Raw genomic sequence first — 18,276 nt, 5'->3', positions numbered from 1 at the left:
TCGAAGACACACCAATTGATATCTCCAACTGGACCACAGTCTGCCGACTAAGAGCATCGAAGCAACAAAGCAAACCGTGCAAACTCCTCACAACTTTCCCAAAGTCACGTAAATCCTTACTTGATTGTGCCGACCATCGACCAGCAGAACTCCACTGTCAATAACCCATCTTCCCACGCCTACCAACTTTACACTCGCCAGCTGAAACGACCAGCGCACGGGCAGCTAACCTCAGGGGGACTTATTTTGGGGATCTGCAAGGCCCGGGAGCCGCAGTGGATCCTCGGCTAAGCCTCCCCCAAACCGCTACGGGCTAAATCTCCAACAACCATTCCTCAACACTCCAAATAATCGACGAAGGTTTGCCCTCGGCCGAGGCGGGGTCCTAAGCTAGTGAAATGCCTTTAGAATAGGATCTCTATGGAGAATATTTTCAAATGGCTTCAGGCACACAGGTGTTCGCGATTGAGCCAATTAGTGATGTTTATAAACACAGACTCACAGACACACGCGCACATACACTCCTCTCCCTCTATCTCTCTGTGTCTCTCATACAGTCATTCAGGTCTTAGGGATCTTTAGAGGTGTCTCTCTCTCACTCACTCATTGTTTCTTTCTTCTCTCTCTCTCTCTCACTCATTCTTTCCCCTCTCTCGCTCTCTCTCTCTCACTCATTCATTTCCCTCTCTCGCTCTCTCTCTCTCACTCATTCTTTCTTCTCTCTCTCACTCATTCTTTCTTCTCTCTCACTCATTCTTTCTTCTCTCTCTCACTCATTCTTTCTTCTCTCTCTCTCTCTCACTCATTCTTTCCTCTCTCTCTCTCACTCATTCTTTCTTCTCTCTCTCTCACTCATTCTTTCCTCTCTCTCTCTCACACTCATTCTTTCTTCTCTCTCTCTCTCTCTCTCTCACTCATTCTTTCCCCTCTCTCGCTCTCTCTCTCTCTCACTCGTTCTTTCTTCTCTCTCTCTCTCACTCATTCTTTCCTCTCTCTCACTCATTCTTTCCTCTCTCTCTCATTCTTTCTTCTCTCTCTCTCTCTCACTCATTCTTTCTTCTCTCTCTCTCACAAATTCTTTCTTGTCTCTCTATCTCTGTCTCACAAATTATTTCTTCTCTCTCTCTCTCATGAATTCTTTCTTCTCTCTCTCTCTCTCTCTCACAAATTCTTTCTTCTCTCTCTCTCTCTCTCTCACTAATTCTTTCTTCTCTCTCTCTCGCTCTCTCTCACTAATTCTTTCTTCTCTCTCTCTCACTCACTCACTCACTCACTCACTCACTCATTATTTCTTCTCTCTCTCTCACTCACTCATTCTTTCTTCTCTCTCTCTCACACTAATTATTCTCTATCTCTCTCTCTCACTAATTCTTTCTTCTCTCTCTCCCTCACTAATTCTTTCTTCTCTCTCTCTCTCTCTCTCTCTCTCTCACTAATTCTTTCTTCTCTCTCTCTCTCTCTCTCTCTCTCACTAATTCTTTCTTCTCTCTCTCTCTCTCTCACTAATTCTTTCTTCTCTCTCTCTCTCTCTCTCACTCACTCATTCACTCATTCTTTCTTCTCGCTCTTTCTCACTCATTCTTTCTTCTCGCTCTCTCTCACTCATTCTTTCTTCTCGCTCTCTCTCTCCCTCTCATTCTTTCTTCTCTCGCTCTCACTCACTCACTCATTCTTTCTTCTCGCTCTCTCTCACTCATTCTTTCTTCTCTCTCTCATTCTTCTCTCTCCCTCTCATTCTTTCTTCTCGCTCTCTTTCTTTCTTCTCTCTCTCTCTCTTTCTTTCTTCTCGCTCTCTCTCTCACTCATTCTGTCTTCTCTCTCTCTCTATGTGTCTTTCTCTCTCATACAGTCTTTCAGGTCTTAGGGATCTTTAGAGGTCTTTCCACCCTCCTCCACCCCCCAACCCCCCCCCCCCCAACACACACACACACACGCCATTTTTAAATAAAAGCCCCACAGAATGAATCCTAACTGAAATGCTTGTGATGAGCCTGTCATTTAATAACCGGTTTGTATTTATCGAACATCATGATTCTGTCTCCTCTCCCCTTCTCCCCCACCCCCCACACCCCATTTCAAAATAAAAGCCCCAGAGAGTGAATTCTAACTAAACTGCTTGTGATGAAGCCTGTCATTTAATAACCTCTGTTTATGTGTGTCAAACATTATGATTATGTCTCCTCTCCCCTCCCTCCCCCACCCAGCCCCACCCTTTCCAAATAAAAGCCCCATGGATTAACTGTATGAAAACATTAAGCTCAAAATTAGGCTTTTTTGTTGAAATAATGAATGCTCTTACAAATACTGCGACAACTACTACTGCTGCTAATATTTCGAGTATTACTACTACTACTGCTGCTACTACTTCTACTACAACTTTTGCTGTTGCTACTATTACTAGTGCTATTACTGCTACCATCAATATTATTACTACCACTACTGCTATTACTACCACTACTACTATTACTACTGCTATTCATGCTACTACCAGTACTAATACTACTACAGCTATTAGAATGACTGCTACTAGTACTACTACTACTGCTACTTCAAATACTGCCATTACTTTTACTACTACTACTACTACTACTACTACTGTTATATTAAATACTACGACCACAACTACAGCTATTACGACTACTACTGATACTAGGCTGCTACTTCTTCTAAATACTAATACTTCTTCTAAATACTAATACTTCTACTCCTAATGATACTTCTACTACAACTACGACTTCTACTACTACGCTTACAAATATCACTACTGCTACTACTACTACTTATTCTAATGCTACTAATACTTCTACGCCTAATAATACTTCTACTTCAACTACAACTTCTACTCCTATGTAGACAAATGTCACTACTTCTGAAATTTGTTTAAGCTACAGAAATTGTTCAAATATCAAAATGTTCAGCTCTTTCAGGAGAGGGGTGCTTTGACTTTTCATTTTTGTAATCTTTAAACTTTTTGAATTAAGCTTTTTGCAATTTTCTTTTCAATGGGATCTCTATGGAGAAAATCTTCAAATCCTGTTGTACTTCTTCAACTTTCAAAGCCTTCTTCTTCCTCATACTTTCAGCTACAGACACCATAGTTAGACATTTCAACTAGAAGGTTTTTCAGCAGTGCAGTTTAAATGCTTTTGGGCTTCAACATTTTTCAGACAGATAGTCTCCCATTTATTAATTTTCAGAAATGTTTTCACAATTAATTTCAGCTTTCAGCATTCCAATGCATTTTCAGCAGGAAATGCTTTTTCTAGTTCCTCTATTTCTTCCGTCCCCCGTTTCGTCGCAACGCTTCTTCTTCTTCATTTTTTAAGCTACAGAAACTGTTCAACTATCAAAATGTTCAGCTCCTTCAGCTCATGTCTGCTATGACTTTTTCTATTTCTAACCTTTAAACTTTTTGAATTATTAAGCTTTTAGCAACTTTGTTTTGAATGGGATCTCTATGGAGAAGATTTTCAAATCCTCTTACTTCCTCATACTTTCAGCTACAGACACCATTTCAACTTTCAAATGTTGAGAAAACCCTCAACTATTGCCAACATGATTCAGCTTTTTGATATCTTTTAAACTTTTTGAACTGCAGCAATTTAACTTTTATGATTTTTCAGCCCTTTTCTGACTTTATAATGGGTGTGTATTGCGCAGCTTAGAGTGCGTGATGTCACCCTAGAGTGAAGAGCAGCTTGAGATTCTTGTGAAAAAAACATTTGTGTTTTGCCACTGTGTCCACAATCTTCACTCTTCATGCATAATTTATGGATGTAGAAGTAGCTAATATTGTCCTTGTCGTAGAAAAATTACTGTAGAATCCCACAGATTTCTACATTTGACACGGAAGCCGTTAATTGAGAGGAAAACCAACTTTCTGCTCCATAGAGACCAATATTAAATTTTGCTTCAAAAACATCTTCCACAGAACACGGTACCCCATTTCTAGATCGCCAGTTAAGCCACATTTTTTACACTACAGACACAATTTTTACAGGATATGTTCTTAATTATTAATTATTAATATCGGAGCAATAGGAGCTACGGTTATGGGAGTTTTGATGATTTGTTTGAGAGGTGTTTCCCTGTTTTATCTCCATGAAATGGCTTCAGGCACACAGGTGTTTGCGATTGAGCCAATTCGTGATGTTGATAAACACACAGACTCACAGACACACGCGCACATACACTCCTCTCCCTCTCTCTCTCTGTCTCTCATACAGTCATTCAGGTCTTAGGGATCTTTAGAGGTCTTTCCCCCCTCCTCCACCCCCCCCCCCCCACACACACACACACACCCCATTTCAAAATAAAAGTGTTCAGTGTTCTTTTGTTGTTATGCTTCATTTTTGCGTCCGTGAAAATAGAGCTGATGTGACTTGCCAAAAAGCTCCAGTTTTGAAACTGGAATTTGCTGAAATGCATATTGACAAGCCACAAAGCTTCTGGGAGAATGTTCTTTGGACAGATAAGACATCCACCCTTTTCCCCAGTCCTGAGTCTTCCAGCAAGCACAGACCCTGAAAAGGACCCTGACATGTCCAAGAGATAGAACCGTATGAACTGACAAAGCATCTACCACTTCGTCGCCATACATATGTCTTCGAAACTCACCCCATTGAACAAGCCGTATTTTCGTCTACATGACGTTATTGAGTGCTGGTGGAGCTGCTACGATGTTAGCATAGCCTAGCACCGATCCATCAGAGCTCCATTGAGAAGACAAGTAGCCTACAAATCGGTATCATTACGTAGTTATTTCGGAGTCCCTTTTTGTCGGAGAAGACAAGTACAAATCGGCATCATTATGTAGTTATTTCGGAGTCCCTTTTTGTCGGCTTATTTTCCGTTGAATCACAGCCAAATCAGTTTATGTTGTGTTCCACAGCTGTAGTAAACAGCGACCGGTGGCTTGCTAGACACAGTGAATACAGCTCGATACAATCCACGGAGCTCCTCTGAACAATATTATGAACCAGACATGACGGCGTTTGGCATTCCGACGTTTGAGGGACTTCCACAACACGTACAAAGCAGCAATTGTCCTTATTCCTTTCACGGTTCAAAGCGGAAATAAATGACGGCCAGGTGAACGGCTTCCAGTCGATAAACCACGCCCCCTCTCCGGCGCTACACGATTTTGCGGCGTTTGGTGTGAACACGACCGGCGGCGCGTTGGACGCGATTTTGCAGTGCGTCAAAAAATCAACGCGACCGGTGTGAACGCAGCATAAAGCAACAGTACCACTAAGAGGCCTTTGGTCTCCTGAGCAGAACATGAAATGGTGACCAGTCAAACAATAGTAAAAAGCAGATACAACACAACATACTTGATGTATATCTTAGACAAGTATTTGTTGACGTGAAGAACCTTTGTATTGTCAAAAAACAGTGAATTGTACCTTTAACTTCTGTTCATACAAATTAAGTTAACATTAACCATCAACTTGTTTCCAGAAAACACAATTATATTGTTTTTCACTACAGTAGTCATTCAAAATAGCATGAATTAATTGGTCTGCCTTTTTTCTTGAAATTTGTATGGTATTGAATTTTCTAGCATGCTCGAAATACTGTTGTACTGCATGTAATGAATACATTTGTTATTTCCACAATAGCATTCCCACTTAAAAAGCTTTATACAGTAAATATTAAGACATAAAATCGTATTAATAATATATTAATACCTTTGGGCAATCAGTGTCCATTTCAATTTGCAATTTATAGACCAACAGACTCGGAAAACCTAAAGGCAACACACATACAGTGTTGGGAGACATGGGAGGGGTGAGGGAGGAGGCAGGTTTATCGTCCTTGACGCTGTTGTCCTAATCCGTTCTTAGAGGATAGAGGCTTAGTGGGACCTCAGGTTAGATTGACCACAACTATTGCCTCAGAGAGAAACAGCCAAGACCTTCTATGTATGTACAGTTTTTTTATATACAGCTATTTATATCACCCTCTCTGGCTCTGACAACTCTCTCTCTGTCAAATCTCCAGGATTAATTGAATGAGCAAGTAATTTCCACTGGGCTAATTTGGAGGACATTTTAGTAGCTGCCGTGGGCTAGAAAAAGCATCACAGACTCCTCAAGATGAAGGACCGACTGGCACAGCTGAAAGAGGTAGGCAGAATTTGTTTACTCAGTCATATTTTCCCTGAGGAGCACTTGTTGCTAGCATAGGCCCTACTGTAACTGCTACAAGCCTGTAATATGAATGTAACGTTACTGTATGTGTGGAGGCACTGTTGGTCAGTCTGGAAAAGGCCAATGTTTCTAATGACAGTTAAAGAACAGCTTGCTACCATTCCACATTTATCATCAAACAACGGCATATTTCACCAAATATATCTTATGAATATAATCATTATTATATCAAAATGTTTTAAAGCAGATATGGTTATAGTCATAAAGCATATGTCAATTATTATATTAAGTAAAACCTGGTTATATTATATAAGGCTGAGTAGTTAAATAAGATTAATTCAGTGTTTCAGACGTGCAGGCAGTAGCACGTCCAAGGTAAGCATTCATGTAACGTTAACCCTCCACTTACCCTCACGTCACAGTGGCACGCATGTAGCTGCACATAAACTCAACCCTACTGAGTAGGGTCAGCCATCTTTCAAATCTCCATTAAATCATGTTGAATGACTGGGATCTTGGGCAAAACACAATTCAGTAAGAAGAGATGCCCATGTTGTTATCATATCCCAGAGATACAATATGTAGCTTGGATCCATATCTGCTTCTCGAAGGTAACAAAAACACACAGAGTCTTAATTTCTGGTCCCTATAGAGATAATTTCAAAATATGCTCAACCCATTTGTTAGTATATAGAGTTTTTATTTTTCTTACAGCCCTTTTAAAAAGGAGCAGTGGGCCCCAGTGTGTCCCCAGGCCGAACAAGAATATTACTTTAGGACCCCATTTTAAAAAGAAGATGATGTATTGTTTGCTTTCTGTATTTGAAAGATATTGGAAGTACTTACTAAAATCTTCTAGTTATTCTGAGCTACCTGTGTACATTTCATCTTCAAGTTCAGTATTCTTTCTTTAAATGTGCGTGTGTGTTTAACAGAAGAGTGATGCTGGAGGAGATGACATTGAGGTTCCTGTGGAGAACAAGGCTTTCATGGATGATTTCTTTAATCAGGTGTTCTATTTGTGTCAGTCGGTCTATTCCTCACATTTCCACAAGAAAATGTATTTCTTGCTTACTGATGAAAGTGTGTGTGTGTGTGTGTGTGTGTGTGTGTGTGTGTGTGTGTGTGTGTGTGTGTGTGTGTGTGTGTGTGTGTGTGTGTGTGTGTGTGTGTGTGTGTGTGTGTGTGTGTGTGTGTGTATCAGGCTGAGGATATCCGCAGCAGCATCGACAAGATTGACGAGAGCGTTACAGAAATAAAAAAACTCTACTCCACCATCTTGTCAGCCCCCACATCTGAGCAGAGTAACAAACACACACATATTCAGCTTCAACTATATTACTTTCAGTTACTTGTTACTGTTTTATAATCTCCCTCTGCTCTCCCTCTCTTATTCAGAAACACAAGATGACGTTGAAGCCCTCACCAATGAGATCAAGAAGTCAGCCAACAATGCAAGAAACAAACTTAAGAGTCAGTATTTGTTTTTTACACACCTACCTTTTGGTTTTGTTGTTTTTTAACCTTGGAAAAAGGGAGTTCCCAGTTTAAACAGCATAAAGTTGGTATAAACAATGGATGGGTAGAAGAGTTTTTCCAAGCGTTATTCGAGTCTAGAAAATTTCACTCAACTCCATTATATTCTGGTGGCACTTAAATGCTAAACGTGTACATACATTGTATAAGAATGATGTGATGTGTGCTAACCCCTGCACCCTACCCTCCACTACATGACGCATTCCGCACAGCTTCTCCAGTTTTCTTTTTTTACCAAAATGTTTCTTTGTTTTGTTTGCTCCTCTGTCTTTCTTTTTTTCTTTTTTGTTTGTTCTGTTTGTCTCTGCCCTATGTAAAGCGTCTTTGGGTATTTCGAAAAGCGCTATATAAAATTAAAGTATTATTATTATTATTAAATCAGCAGTCTGCCACTGCTCCCTGGCAAACTCATTATGTTTGAGTAGACAGAGTATAATCCATAAGTATTTATCTGTGTGTGTGTGTGTGTGTGCATTAGGTATTGAGCGCCAGCTTGAGTCAAACACAGATGAGAGGGCCTCCGCTGACCTCAGGATACGCAAATCACAGGTCAGACAATATTAGACAACAACATTAAATTAAGTTTACTTGACCTATGCTGCAGTAAATAGAATTGGTGCTCAAAGTTAAAGGAGGTTTAGTTTACACATGAGTGTACGGTGGAAGTTCCCAGCCCTCCTCCTGTCTTGTAGAAGGCTGAGAGACACCAGCAGCAAGACCACAATACCAAGCATTCCTTTCGTTCTGTGTAATATTCATATGTGTTAACCATTTGGACCAATACTTATATACTGTATCGATACAGAGCCTTAGAGAAAAGATGAGTTCCTTTACAATCACTATCCACTCTCCTTTTGTTGTTGGTTCTATGCCTAGCCATTCTTAGTTATTGCTTTTTTGCTAACAAGTAATACTTTAAGAATGAACTTGCCCAGGGTGTTACATTCTGTTGGTATATTATCAAAATATATAGTGCCAAAACAATAATCAATCTCAAAACTCATTAAATTTCCTTACTTTTTAAAGTCAATTAACAAGACTGCATTGTCGTTTCTCCTAGCATGCTATCCTGGCCAAGAAGTTTGTAGAGGTGATGACCAAATACAACGAGGCTCAGGTTGACTTTAGAGATAAGAGCAAAGGACGAATCGCCCGACAACTGGAGATCAGTAAGTTACATTATTACATTACAGTGAACAATGAAAAGGACACATATTTTGGTGTTGAGCAGAAATAATTTACTTTTGCACAGCCATGGGAAGCAGGGGTGTGTGGGGTGCTGAAATCCCCACCCCCAAGTGGCTGAAGCATGCTATATTTCAATGTTTTGTTTTTATTTAATTTGTTCTCATATTACACACCATCTCTTCTGGTCAATGCTACTGGTGATAAATATATATTTTTCAAAACAGACCAAAGTTGTGGCAGCCAAAACTGAAAGATTCAGATGGAGAGGGGAGTTTAATGAAGCTGTAGATTTGATGCAAACTTATGTCTACTTTTAAAAACTTATTTTCAAAATTAAAAAGTTATTATTCTTTTTTAAAGGATTTATTTTATTTTGTCTTTTTTACTGATAATATTGGACATTGCATGTTTTTAATTTTATACATATATTATTGTTGTTATTTTTTGCCTGTAGTAACTTTGGCTTGTGCTATTATGGGTGCTATGCCTGTTCATTGACCACTTCTCAATTCTTTTCTTTTTGTTATACTTTTTTACTTCAGTTCACGGTGCTGTGATTTACATGTTGCATGGATGTGATACGAATAATATCACAGATATACTAGGGCTGAGCAATATTCAAGAATATTCAAAGCTGTCATGCTTTCCTCAAACTTGCATTCATTATTTATATTTACTTTACTTTGCTATTTTGGTCTAATGGGAGATGAAGACAAAAATCGGACTTAATTTTCATTGAAATCAAAAAAGCTACAAAATCACAATAATCACGTCATATCATTTACAGTGATAGCCCATGAAGACAAATTTACTCATATATAGTCCTATAACCAAATGCATACATAGAAAGAAGTCTATATAAAATAAAAGACCTTTTTTGAAACCCTATCGATCTCTTGCCCTCCATTTAAGTGCCCGGGACAGCGCCACAGCCGCACACAAAAACACCCTCTACACCAGGGGTCTTCAATGTTTTTCAGGCCAAGGACCCCCAAACTGATGGAGATGGAGCAGGGACCCCTGACTATATATATATATATATATATATATATATATATATTGTATAAAATTGTGTTTTATATTAAACTGGGTCTAGTGCCATGTATAAAATACCTCTTTATTGTGCATTCAATACTAAGCTATTCAAATAATACACAGGTTCATATATTCATGTTTTTATTTGAAACATGTGCAAGGCACAGTAAGTAGGGCGGCTGTGCCACTGCCATTTATAAACATACCTTGTCAGCTGATACCAATGCCAATATCAACATTGTCTGTCAATTGCATGATAATCATGCATACAAGCTATTCAAATATATGTTTTTACTTTAAACATACTTTTTTACTTTAAATATATATATATATATATTCATGTTTTAGTGTCTTCTCTGTCATATGACACAAAAAACATTTGTGTTTCTGGCTGATATGGCAGAAATATGTTTCACCTCTGCATGTGGTGTGAACATCCATTGTGGAAAACTACTTCACAGGGTACCTTTAACTTCAGTCATGTTGAATCCACTTTAAATATGCTGTTATCATTCTTGTAACTTTGATTTGATTATACACAGGCATATTGGCTTTACTGTCTGTTATGTTGTTCATTCTGTACACATGACATCTATCACACTTCTGTTTATCCTGATAGAGGATCCCTCCTCTGTTGCTCTCTCTAAGGTTTCTTCATTTTTTTCTCCCCGTTAAAGTTTTTTTGGGGGGAGTTATTCCTGTTCCGATGTGAGGGTCCTGGGACAGAGGATGTCGTATGTGTACAGATTGTGACGCCCTCTGAGGCAAATTTTGTGATTTGTGATTGGGCTATACAAAATAAATTGAATTGAATTGAACTTAACATGCCATGCTTCAGTGTAAAATGTAAATTTCTCATAAGTCAAAGCACTGGCAGCCTATTTTCTCAGTCAGTCTGTCTTTACCGTCTGTATTAACCAGGCCTGTCAACTGTTAATAACAGGTATTTATCTAAAACACGTGTATAACTGGTCTTTCTTTTAATCATAGCGGGGAAAGCAACGACTGACGAGGAACTAGAAGAGATGCTGGAGGGAGGCAACTCAGCTGTCTTCACTGCCGGGGTGAGAATGACAGTGTGGATCTGCCTTTTTAAATACATGCATGGAAATAGCACAACCAGAGCTGAAACAATTAATTGACTAGAAAAAGTAAGTTCAGTAGAGTGCAGATCTCTGCCAGGTGTGTCTGCAAAGACCACAGCTGTAATGTCTGATTGAATTAATGCAAACCACAATTGTCTAACCCCCATCTAGACCACAAGTGTATCTCTCTCTGTCTGTCTCTCTCCCTCTATCTATCTCACTCAACCACACACACTCATACACGCACACACTTAGCATTGCCCCATTGAGACACCATCATCTACACCAGTGTTGATGGAAAATAGACCAGGAATACTACCTGACTGACTTTTCTGAGCAGGAACAATTCCTAATCCCTAATGGAAACAATATCCCAAACTGAAGCAGTTGTTAATCACTTGTGGCCCCTACTGGCCGGTTAACAGGAGTGAGGAGTCAGCAGTGAATGACGGTATATAACAGTCAATAAAATGTATTTTTTCAAACAGAGGGAATCACTGCCAACACGAGAGGTCCTTGCACACACACACACACACACACACACACACACACACACACACAGGACCGATACATATTCTTCTCCCGGCTTATGCCCGGCGGAGACAAAACAAGACATTTGAATTATTTACTGTGCAAATCTTACTTCTATTGAGTCAGCCCCCTGTTGATCTTGACCAGATATTTCCTTAGGTGTTTAAGTATGTGAGTGACTGTATCATTGCCATGAGAGTACTTTGCTCTCTGAGGATCTGCCTCTGATCTTTTATTTATCCTTTTAATGTATTTTTATTCTTCCTCTGACTTCATTTTCTCTGTGTTTTTTTCTCGCAATCATGTGTCAGTCATGTGTTTTACCAAACACCCCTTTCCTCCACAGATCATGGACTCTAAGATCAACCAGCAGGCCCTGAATGAGATTGAGGCTCGTCACAAAGACATCATGAGGCTGGAAAGCAGCATCAAAGAGCTCCATGACATGTTTGTTGATATCGCCATGCTGGTTGAGAATCAGGTACACCACACACACACACACAACTCATGATGGAGATTCAAATTTACAGTTTTGAAACTGCAAAGGTCTGAAAAATCTAATGTGAACAAAGATTTCAAGACAACTCTCCCCATAATAAAGCTATTATTAACAGGGCTGCATTAACAATATACCGTCTTTTTAGGGCTATTGTTTTATACAAGTTTGTAACTATATGGGTTTCCAAATTTGAGATAAATTGATGATTGATTGTTTTCCTTCTTCTAAAAGAAAACCCTATCATCCACTTTTTGGAAATGTGCAAATAAAGTTTATCCACTACTACATACAGTAGCGTACAAGGTGTGGTATTTGCAGTTTTCAGGGAAAATATCGATAGCTGAAAATAGCTTTCATTTTCCCAGTCACTATCATTAATCATGTACAATACTGGTGCTGATATCAAATCAACTTGATAGGAACTTTAAGGCTTTAGGAAGTCTCGACTGAACACAGTTAAAAGTCAAATCAACATTGACCACATGTGCCCTGTTTATTTGTTCCAGCTGTTACACAACACGACACATGCCCATATAAGTCAAAAGACAAAACAAAGGAGTTGGAGCACTTTCTTGCTGCTCAAAAGCATATGGCAAATATGACAAACAGTTGGTCTCTTCTCTGACATTATTCCATCTTTACCTGCCCTCTTCCAGGGTGGCATGATTGACAGAATTGAGGGCAACATGGACCAGTCAGTGGGCTTTGTCGAGAGAGCAGTGGCCGACACCAAAAAGGCAGCCAAATTTCAGCAAGAGGCGCGCAGGGTAAGTTGAGACCGATTTAGCGGCAACATTGATGTAATGACCTTTTTAAAGTTGTAACAGTCACGTAACTGATAGATTTTAATATATAACATGCATTTACTGAGTGATAGACTGCTATTCAAGTACAGTCCATTTACCATTTAACCATAAAGCCAGGAGTTGCGTTTACCTGTGATATAAGAATTACTTCTGGAGGCCACTTTGAAATTGGTCATTTTGTTTGCTTTTTGGTTGTGTCTTGTAGAATGAATATCTCCACACTTGACTAGAGGCATTTATAAAGAAGTCCTTGTATTCATTGTCATCATTGTTTTGTCATTCAAAAACATGTCTCTTGACCATTGTCGATGATGGGTCTTTCTCAGGAAACCAACCTTGGTCAAGCATATTCATTTTGGATTATATATTCTATACACAAAGTTGGAATGAAATGACCCAAATAGTGAATGTAACACTATCTTCCTCTCTGTCTCTATCCTTTGCCCTTCTGTTCTCCAGAAACAAATTATGATCTTCTGCTGCTGTGTGATCTTGGCCTTGATACTGGGTTCGTTTGTCTTCAGCTTCTTCAAATAGAACACCAGAATGAGGCCACCCACCAACTGAGTCCACACAGTATAGGAGGATGAGGCAGAGCAGCATTGCTGTCAGATGGTCACAATATAGAGCCTGGGCTCAGTTTACTGTCATTTCAACCAATTCACAATAGAAATAGAGGCTGCAAATATTTGCATTCAGTCGCAGTTATTTCTGGATCTGTTATGACAACTTTCTTAACCTTCTCATGGTGCCCCGTATTTAATTAATTTAGACAGATATCCCTGTAACATGACTGCATGACCACCTCACTGCCCAACAGCATGGTGCATATATGCAGTCCAGCGTCGGAAATACACGAGGGCAAAGGGCAAAACTGCCCCTAAGATATATCATTTTGCCCCTGATATCACTAGGAGAGGGGCAAAAACTGCCCCCGAACTTTCTAAACGAATAAATAAATGGAGCGCTTCTTAATCAGACCTGTGACTGCGGTCAACTCAGCAGACACTTAAATTTTAGTGCACCTATATCCTGAAATGCATGGTAAACTCATTCAAACGGCTCAGATTGGGAGCGAGCGAAGGACTTTGAAAGTTAATGGAAAGATTAACGTGAGACAACATCCGGTTTCTTCAGACGAACACCGGTTTTCAGAATAAGATGCCAACAAAGTATAGATATTGCATAATGGAAATTAGATTTAATGAATTATATTCACATTAAGTATAAGACATGCTACCTGCATCTCGTGAGTTAAAGGTAAAATACACCTAAATTGTGCGTAAAGTGTCTTTATTCTTTGATTTGAGGGTTGCTAGAAATGAATAATACCTGACTGACAGTCAATTAAGATATTTTAGTAAGTAAAAAATGAATTTGTACCTTCAATGGCACATTTTTTTCATTTTTAATAAGGTGCTATAAAAATGTTTTTCTCAAACACCCCACACAATGACTCATGCATAAGTTCAGGACAAAAATGGGTATTATCACAATATTTATGGTGCTACAAAAATATCTTTCTCAATAATTCCATACAATGACTGATGTATATTTAATCAAGGCATCGTTGACTTAATAATTGTTAATAGTTGTTTAAAACATTTAATAATAACAAGAAATAACCACAAATAAATAAGAATAAAATTGAATATAATTGTCTAATTTATGTTTGTTTTTGTTTCAAAAAATTAAGAAAAACTAGGGGTGTAACGGTTCACAAAATGCACGGTTCGGTTCGGTACGATACAGTGGCGCCACGGTTCGGTAAGTTTCGGTACAGTAGAAAACTATAAATGTACTTGATTTTAAAATATATTTATTCATTGCAACTAACATCATGAAGTTATTCTTTGACTTTGAACAATGATGGAACTATACCTGAGTGACCCATCTTCTGGGGTGTCTTCCTAGCAACATATAAGCATAAAAAACTAAAACTACTCCTTAATGTTATGTAGTATTGTTACTTACATCTTGCAAAAGAGATTTTTAATCTCAATGGGACTACCTGGTTAAATAAAGGTTTTTTTTTTTTATTCAAACGTATTCGGTTCGTCATGCGTACCGAACCGTGAGCCTCGTACCGAACGGTTCAATACGAATACGCGTACCGTTACACCCCTAGAAAACACTATAGACTACTGCCTAATCGTCTTATTATTGCCATTTGATGACAATTGCTCATATATTGTAAGCCTAAATAAGTACATTTATTATTTTGAACAAAGGTTAAATGTTATTTCACAAGTTTCAAAAAGTGCCCCCAATTTTTTTTGTAAATTTCCTACCCTACTGTCAGTATCATAAGTATTGAGGCCGCTGTTATTCTTCTGGACATTTCTGTTATTTGTTTGGAAGCCATACTCCTGTGCTTATGATATCGACTGCATCTAATGATACCCGCAGCTGCTATGACTCCACAGTGGGCTTTTCTTCAAATAATTTTCAATTCAATGGAGGATTGTCACTTTCCTTAAAGAATTCATATATTGGAGTTTTGATGTTGAACTGATTCAAAGATGATTGACGCTTGATTGATGATGGTTGACGCTCTATGATCTGAAAATAGGAGAAATTTCTGAAGGTGTTGGATTAGAAATGGGAATAAATACAGCCCTGCTTTATTTGATTACACTGACACTGCTTCATATCTTTGTTTGTATATGTATTTCAAAGACTGCTTTCATTTTAACTTTACATTATGTGTATGTATGTTTCCCCCTCTTTTTTAAAGGCCCATGTGTTCTTGTTCCACATCATGGTTTTACTCTGGTTGGTTTTGGCCATTTGCATCTTTTCCTTTTGCTTTAGATCCACTGTCTAGATCCACTTATGATCCACAGCAAATTTCATAGAAATCGGAGCCAGCGTGTAGGAGTTTGCAAAATTTGAGACTAGATGTGGTCACTGGCTCATGCAGAGATCAGCAAAATAAAATGTCACTTTTGTTGAGATATTGTGAGGAAATATTTTTTGGAGCGATACAAGCGGTGGTGTTTTCTTGTACTTGTCTTAAGTGTCAAGCTACAACAGGAGCACCTGCCAAAAAATTCCTATGGATGTCACACTGTATCTCTACCTCTTTCTTCACTGTCTCATGCTGCCATCAAGTGCCCCTTGTAAGCTCTCTCTCTGGCATCCAAAATAGACAAAGAAGACTTTGATACTAGGCGTTCATTCATATATGCGTCAAAATGAAATGGATAAAATGCATGTCCCAACAATAAGATAACATGACTTCTGGGTAACTTGGACTTTCCACTTACAACCTGGGTTGTTTATTTGACCTGTAAATATGTTTTCTGACTTGAATTGAGGGTCACCAGTCCACATGCCAGCAGGGGGACCCCACTTCCATAGCCAGGTTCAAAGAAGGCTCAATGTATTTCTCACAAAAGTAACCTTGATAGGTAAATCGGATACTACGTAAAAGTAATATTCCATTGTCTCAAATGTGGATACAAGGAAACAGGTAGGACATTAGGAAAGACTAATAGTTAACCATGGTTCAGTTGACACATCAGCCATTCTGTTCACCTTTATTATTATTATTTTCTCGTGTGACACTTCCCAGTGAGCATTTTTTGGTTCAAAAGACGTCTATGCCCGACGTTGAAAAAACGTTCAAAAGTGAAAGTTTTTTCGCTGACTATTTGTAGACGTTGAACAGACGTTCACGCTTAGACCAGATTTAAACGTGATTTGCAATACTATAATTTTTCGTCATCTACATTGTGCTAATACTAATATATCATGATTTAGAGGCTTACTAAGAAACCACATCCACATTTATCAGTTGAAAGCCAGTATTGGACATCACGTTGATATCTGGTCTAAACGTGAGCGTTGAATCAACGTCTACAAATAGTCGGCTAAAAACCTTTCACTTTTCACCGTGTATTAACCGTGTATTCAACGCCGAAATGCTTACAGTCCTTCTGGGTATAGAACACATCAACAGTTTCCACTTACAGGACAAAATACCAAGTGACACAGCAACAGTTCATTTGTATTTATTAAAGCACAATATAACTACAACAATGTTCTTTATATAAAAACATAATCTCCTTTTCCTTCTTTAAATGTCGTTTTCAAAGCCACACAGCAGCCTGTTTCAGGAGACCTGCCATATTTTGAAGCTGGACATCTGTAAATAAAACAAGTATTAGAAAAACATATTGACTTAGACCAGTTTTGAACGTCTCTACACTGGAGACCATAGACGTGTCTTCCACGGAACGATGCTGACCTGGATATTACACAATATTGTTTATATATTGCCATAACCCAAACAACAATGTTTTGACCATGATCTATTGACGTTAGTACGGTACATTAACTAACACACATGTCTACTGTTTACTGTTTAGGTTTACTGTTCGTAACCTGCTAACGCTACATGCTAACAAGCTAGCAGCCTCGCCCGCATGATGATCATAACATGATATTAATGGTATGGTAATAATATTTCGGTTTGCAATACTGGAATAAAGTAGTTCAAGTACTTACAGAGTACGTCGTTAGCGCGAAGCCTCGTTTATTCCTCGTTTATCCTCGTTTATTCCGTCAGCTCGTCCACTTCCTCATCACTCAGTAAGAGCTAGCTTGTCGTGTTTCCAGCCTCTAACTTAGAACAATGCAGAGTCCGTGCGCATGCGTATTCCAGCAGTAAACACTGAGTTGTATTTTAGTGAACATATGCAGACATAATGTGCTCTGCTCTCATTATGATGTCCTGTGAGCTTCTTGTTGACAGCACACAGTCTATAGTTCCATATTTACGACGTTTTATATGAGACATTGAATGCGTTGAAATAACATCTTCGTGTAGACCACATATGAATGGACAGCGGAATATGATTTTGGAGAAATACGTTTAAAGTAACCAAAATCGCGTCTCTTTCAACCTACAACTGAACAAACCATCAATATTTTAAAACAAATTGGTGTTTTGAGACACGTTGATATTGTAACCGTAATTTAGCCGGTTCAAAAGATGGTTAAAATACGTCTTAGACGTTCAGACCCCATATCAACGCTTTTTCAACCAGAAATCAACGTTGAAATCCGGGTTAGTGCTCACTGGGTTGTAACATGTAACGTTACGTGATTTTGTGCGTGCTTCCTTTCCTGCTTGTATTATTTTAGCCCCGTCAGTTTGCAGCAATTCATGAGACAATTGTTCTATTGTTTTTTTTGTAGGTTTGTCTTCTGTTGACTAATAATAAAATTGTTATTTGTTTTGCGTAGAACTGATTATTTACATTGTGTTACAATCGTATTGCGCATTTGGCGTGTTCCCCTCGCTCGCCGTATCAAAGATGGACGCGTTTGAAAGACAAGTCCTGCCACCAATCACAAAAGCGATGCAACATTTTTTAGCCAATCGTTGATGGCGGGTGTAAAGTACACTTCCATTTATCGACCTGCAAGCACTTCCT

The 18,276-nt window shown here is 38.8% G+C and overlaps 1 protein-coding gene across 1 annotated transcript; it reads left to right on the top strand.

The window, feature by feature from the left end:
• Nucleotides 1–6,098: 6,098 nt before the first annotated feature.
• stx3a (syntaxin 3a) lies at nucleotides 6,099–13,388 on the top strand (the record flags this gene model as incomplete). The annotated part of the gene is made up of 10 exons (XM_079279546.1): nucleotides 6,099–6,128; nucleotides 7,088–7,162; nucleotides 7,357–7,456; nucleotides 7,551–7,625; nucleotides 8,167–8,237; nucleotides 8,749–8,857; nucleotides 10,902–10,975; nucleotides 11,874–12,008; nucleotides 12,683–12,793; nucleotides 13,292–13,388. 10 exons carry the CDS (start codon nucleotides 6,099–6,101, stop codon nucleotides 13,367–13,369), a joined length of 858 nt encoding a protein of 285 aa, XP_079135672.1. The 3' UTR covers nucleotides 13,370–13,388.
• Between the last annotated feature and the right edge of the window lie 4,888 nt (nucleotides 13,389–18,276).

This window comes from Melanostigma gelatinosum (genome assembly GCF_949748355.1).
Source record: "Melanostigma gelatinosum genome assembly, chromosome: 11".
Taxonomy (NCBI): Eukaryota; Metazoa; Chordata; class Actinopteri; order Perciformes; family Zoarcidae; genus Melanostigma; species Melanostigma gelatinosum.
This window is presented reverse-complemented; position numbering and strand designations above follow the sequence as displayed.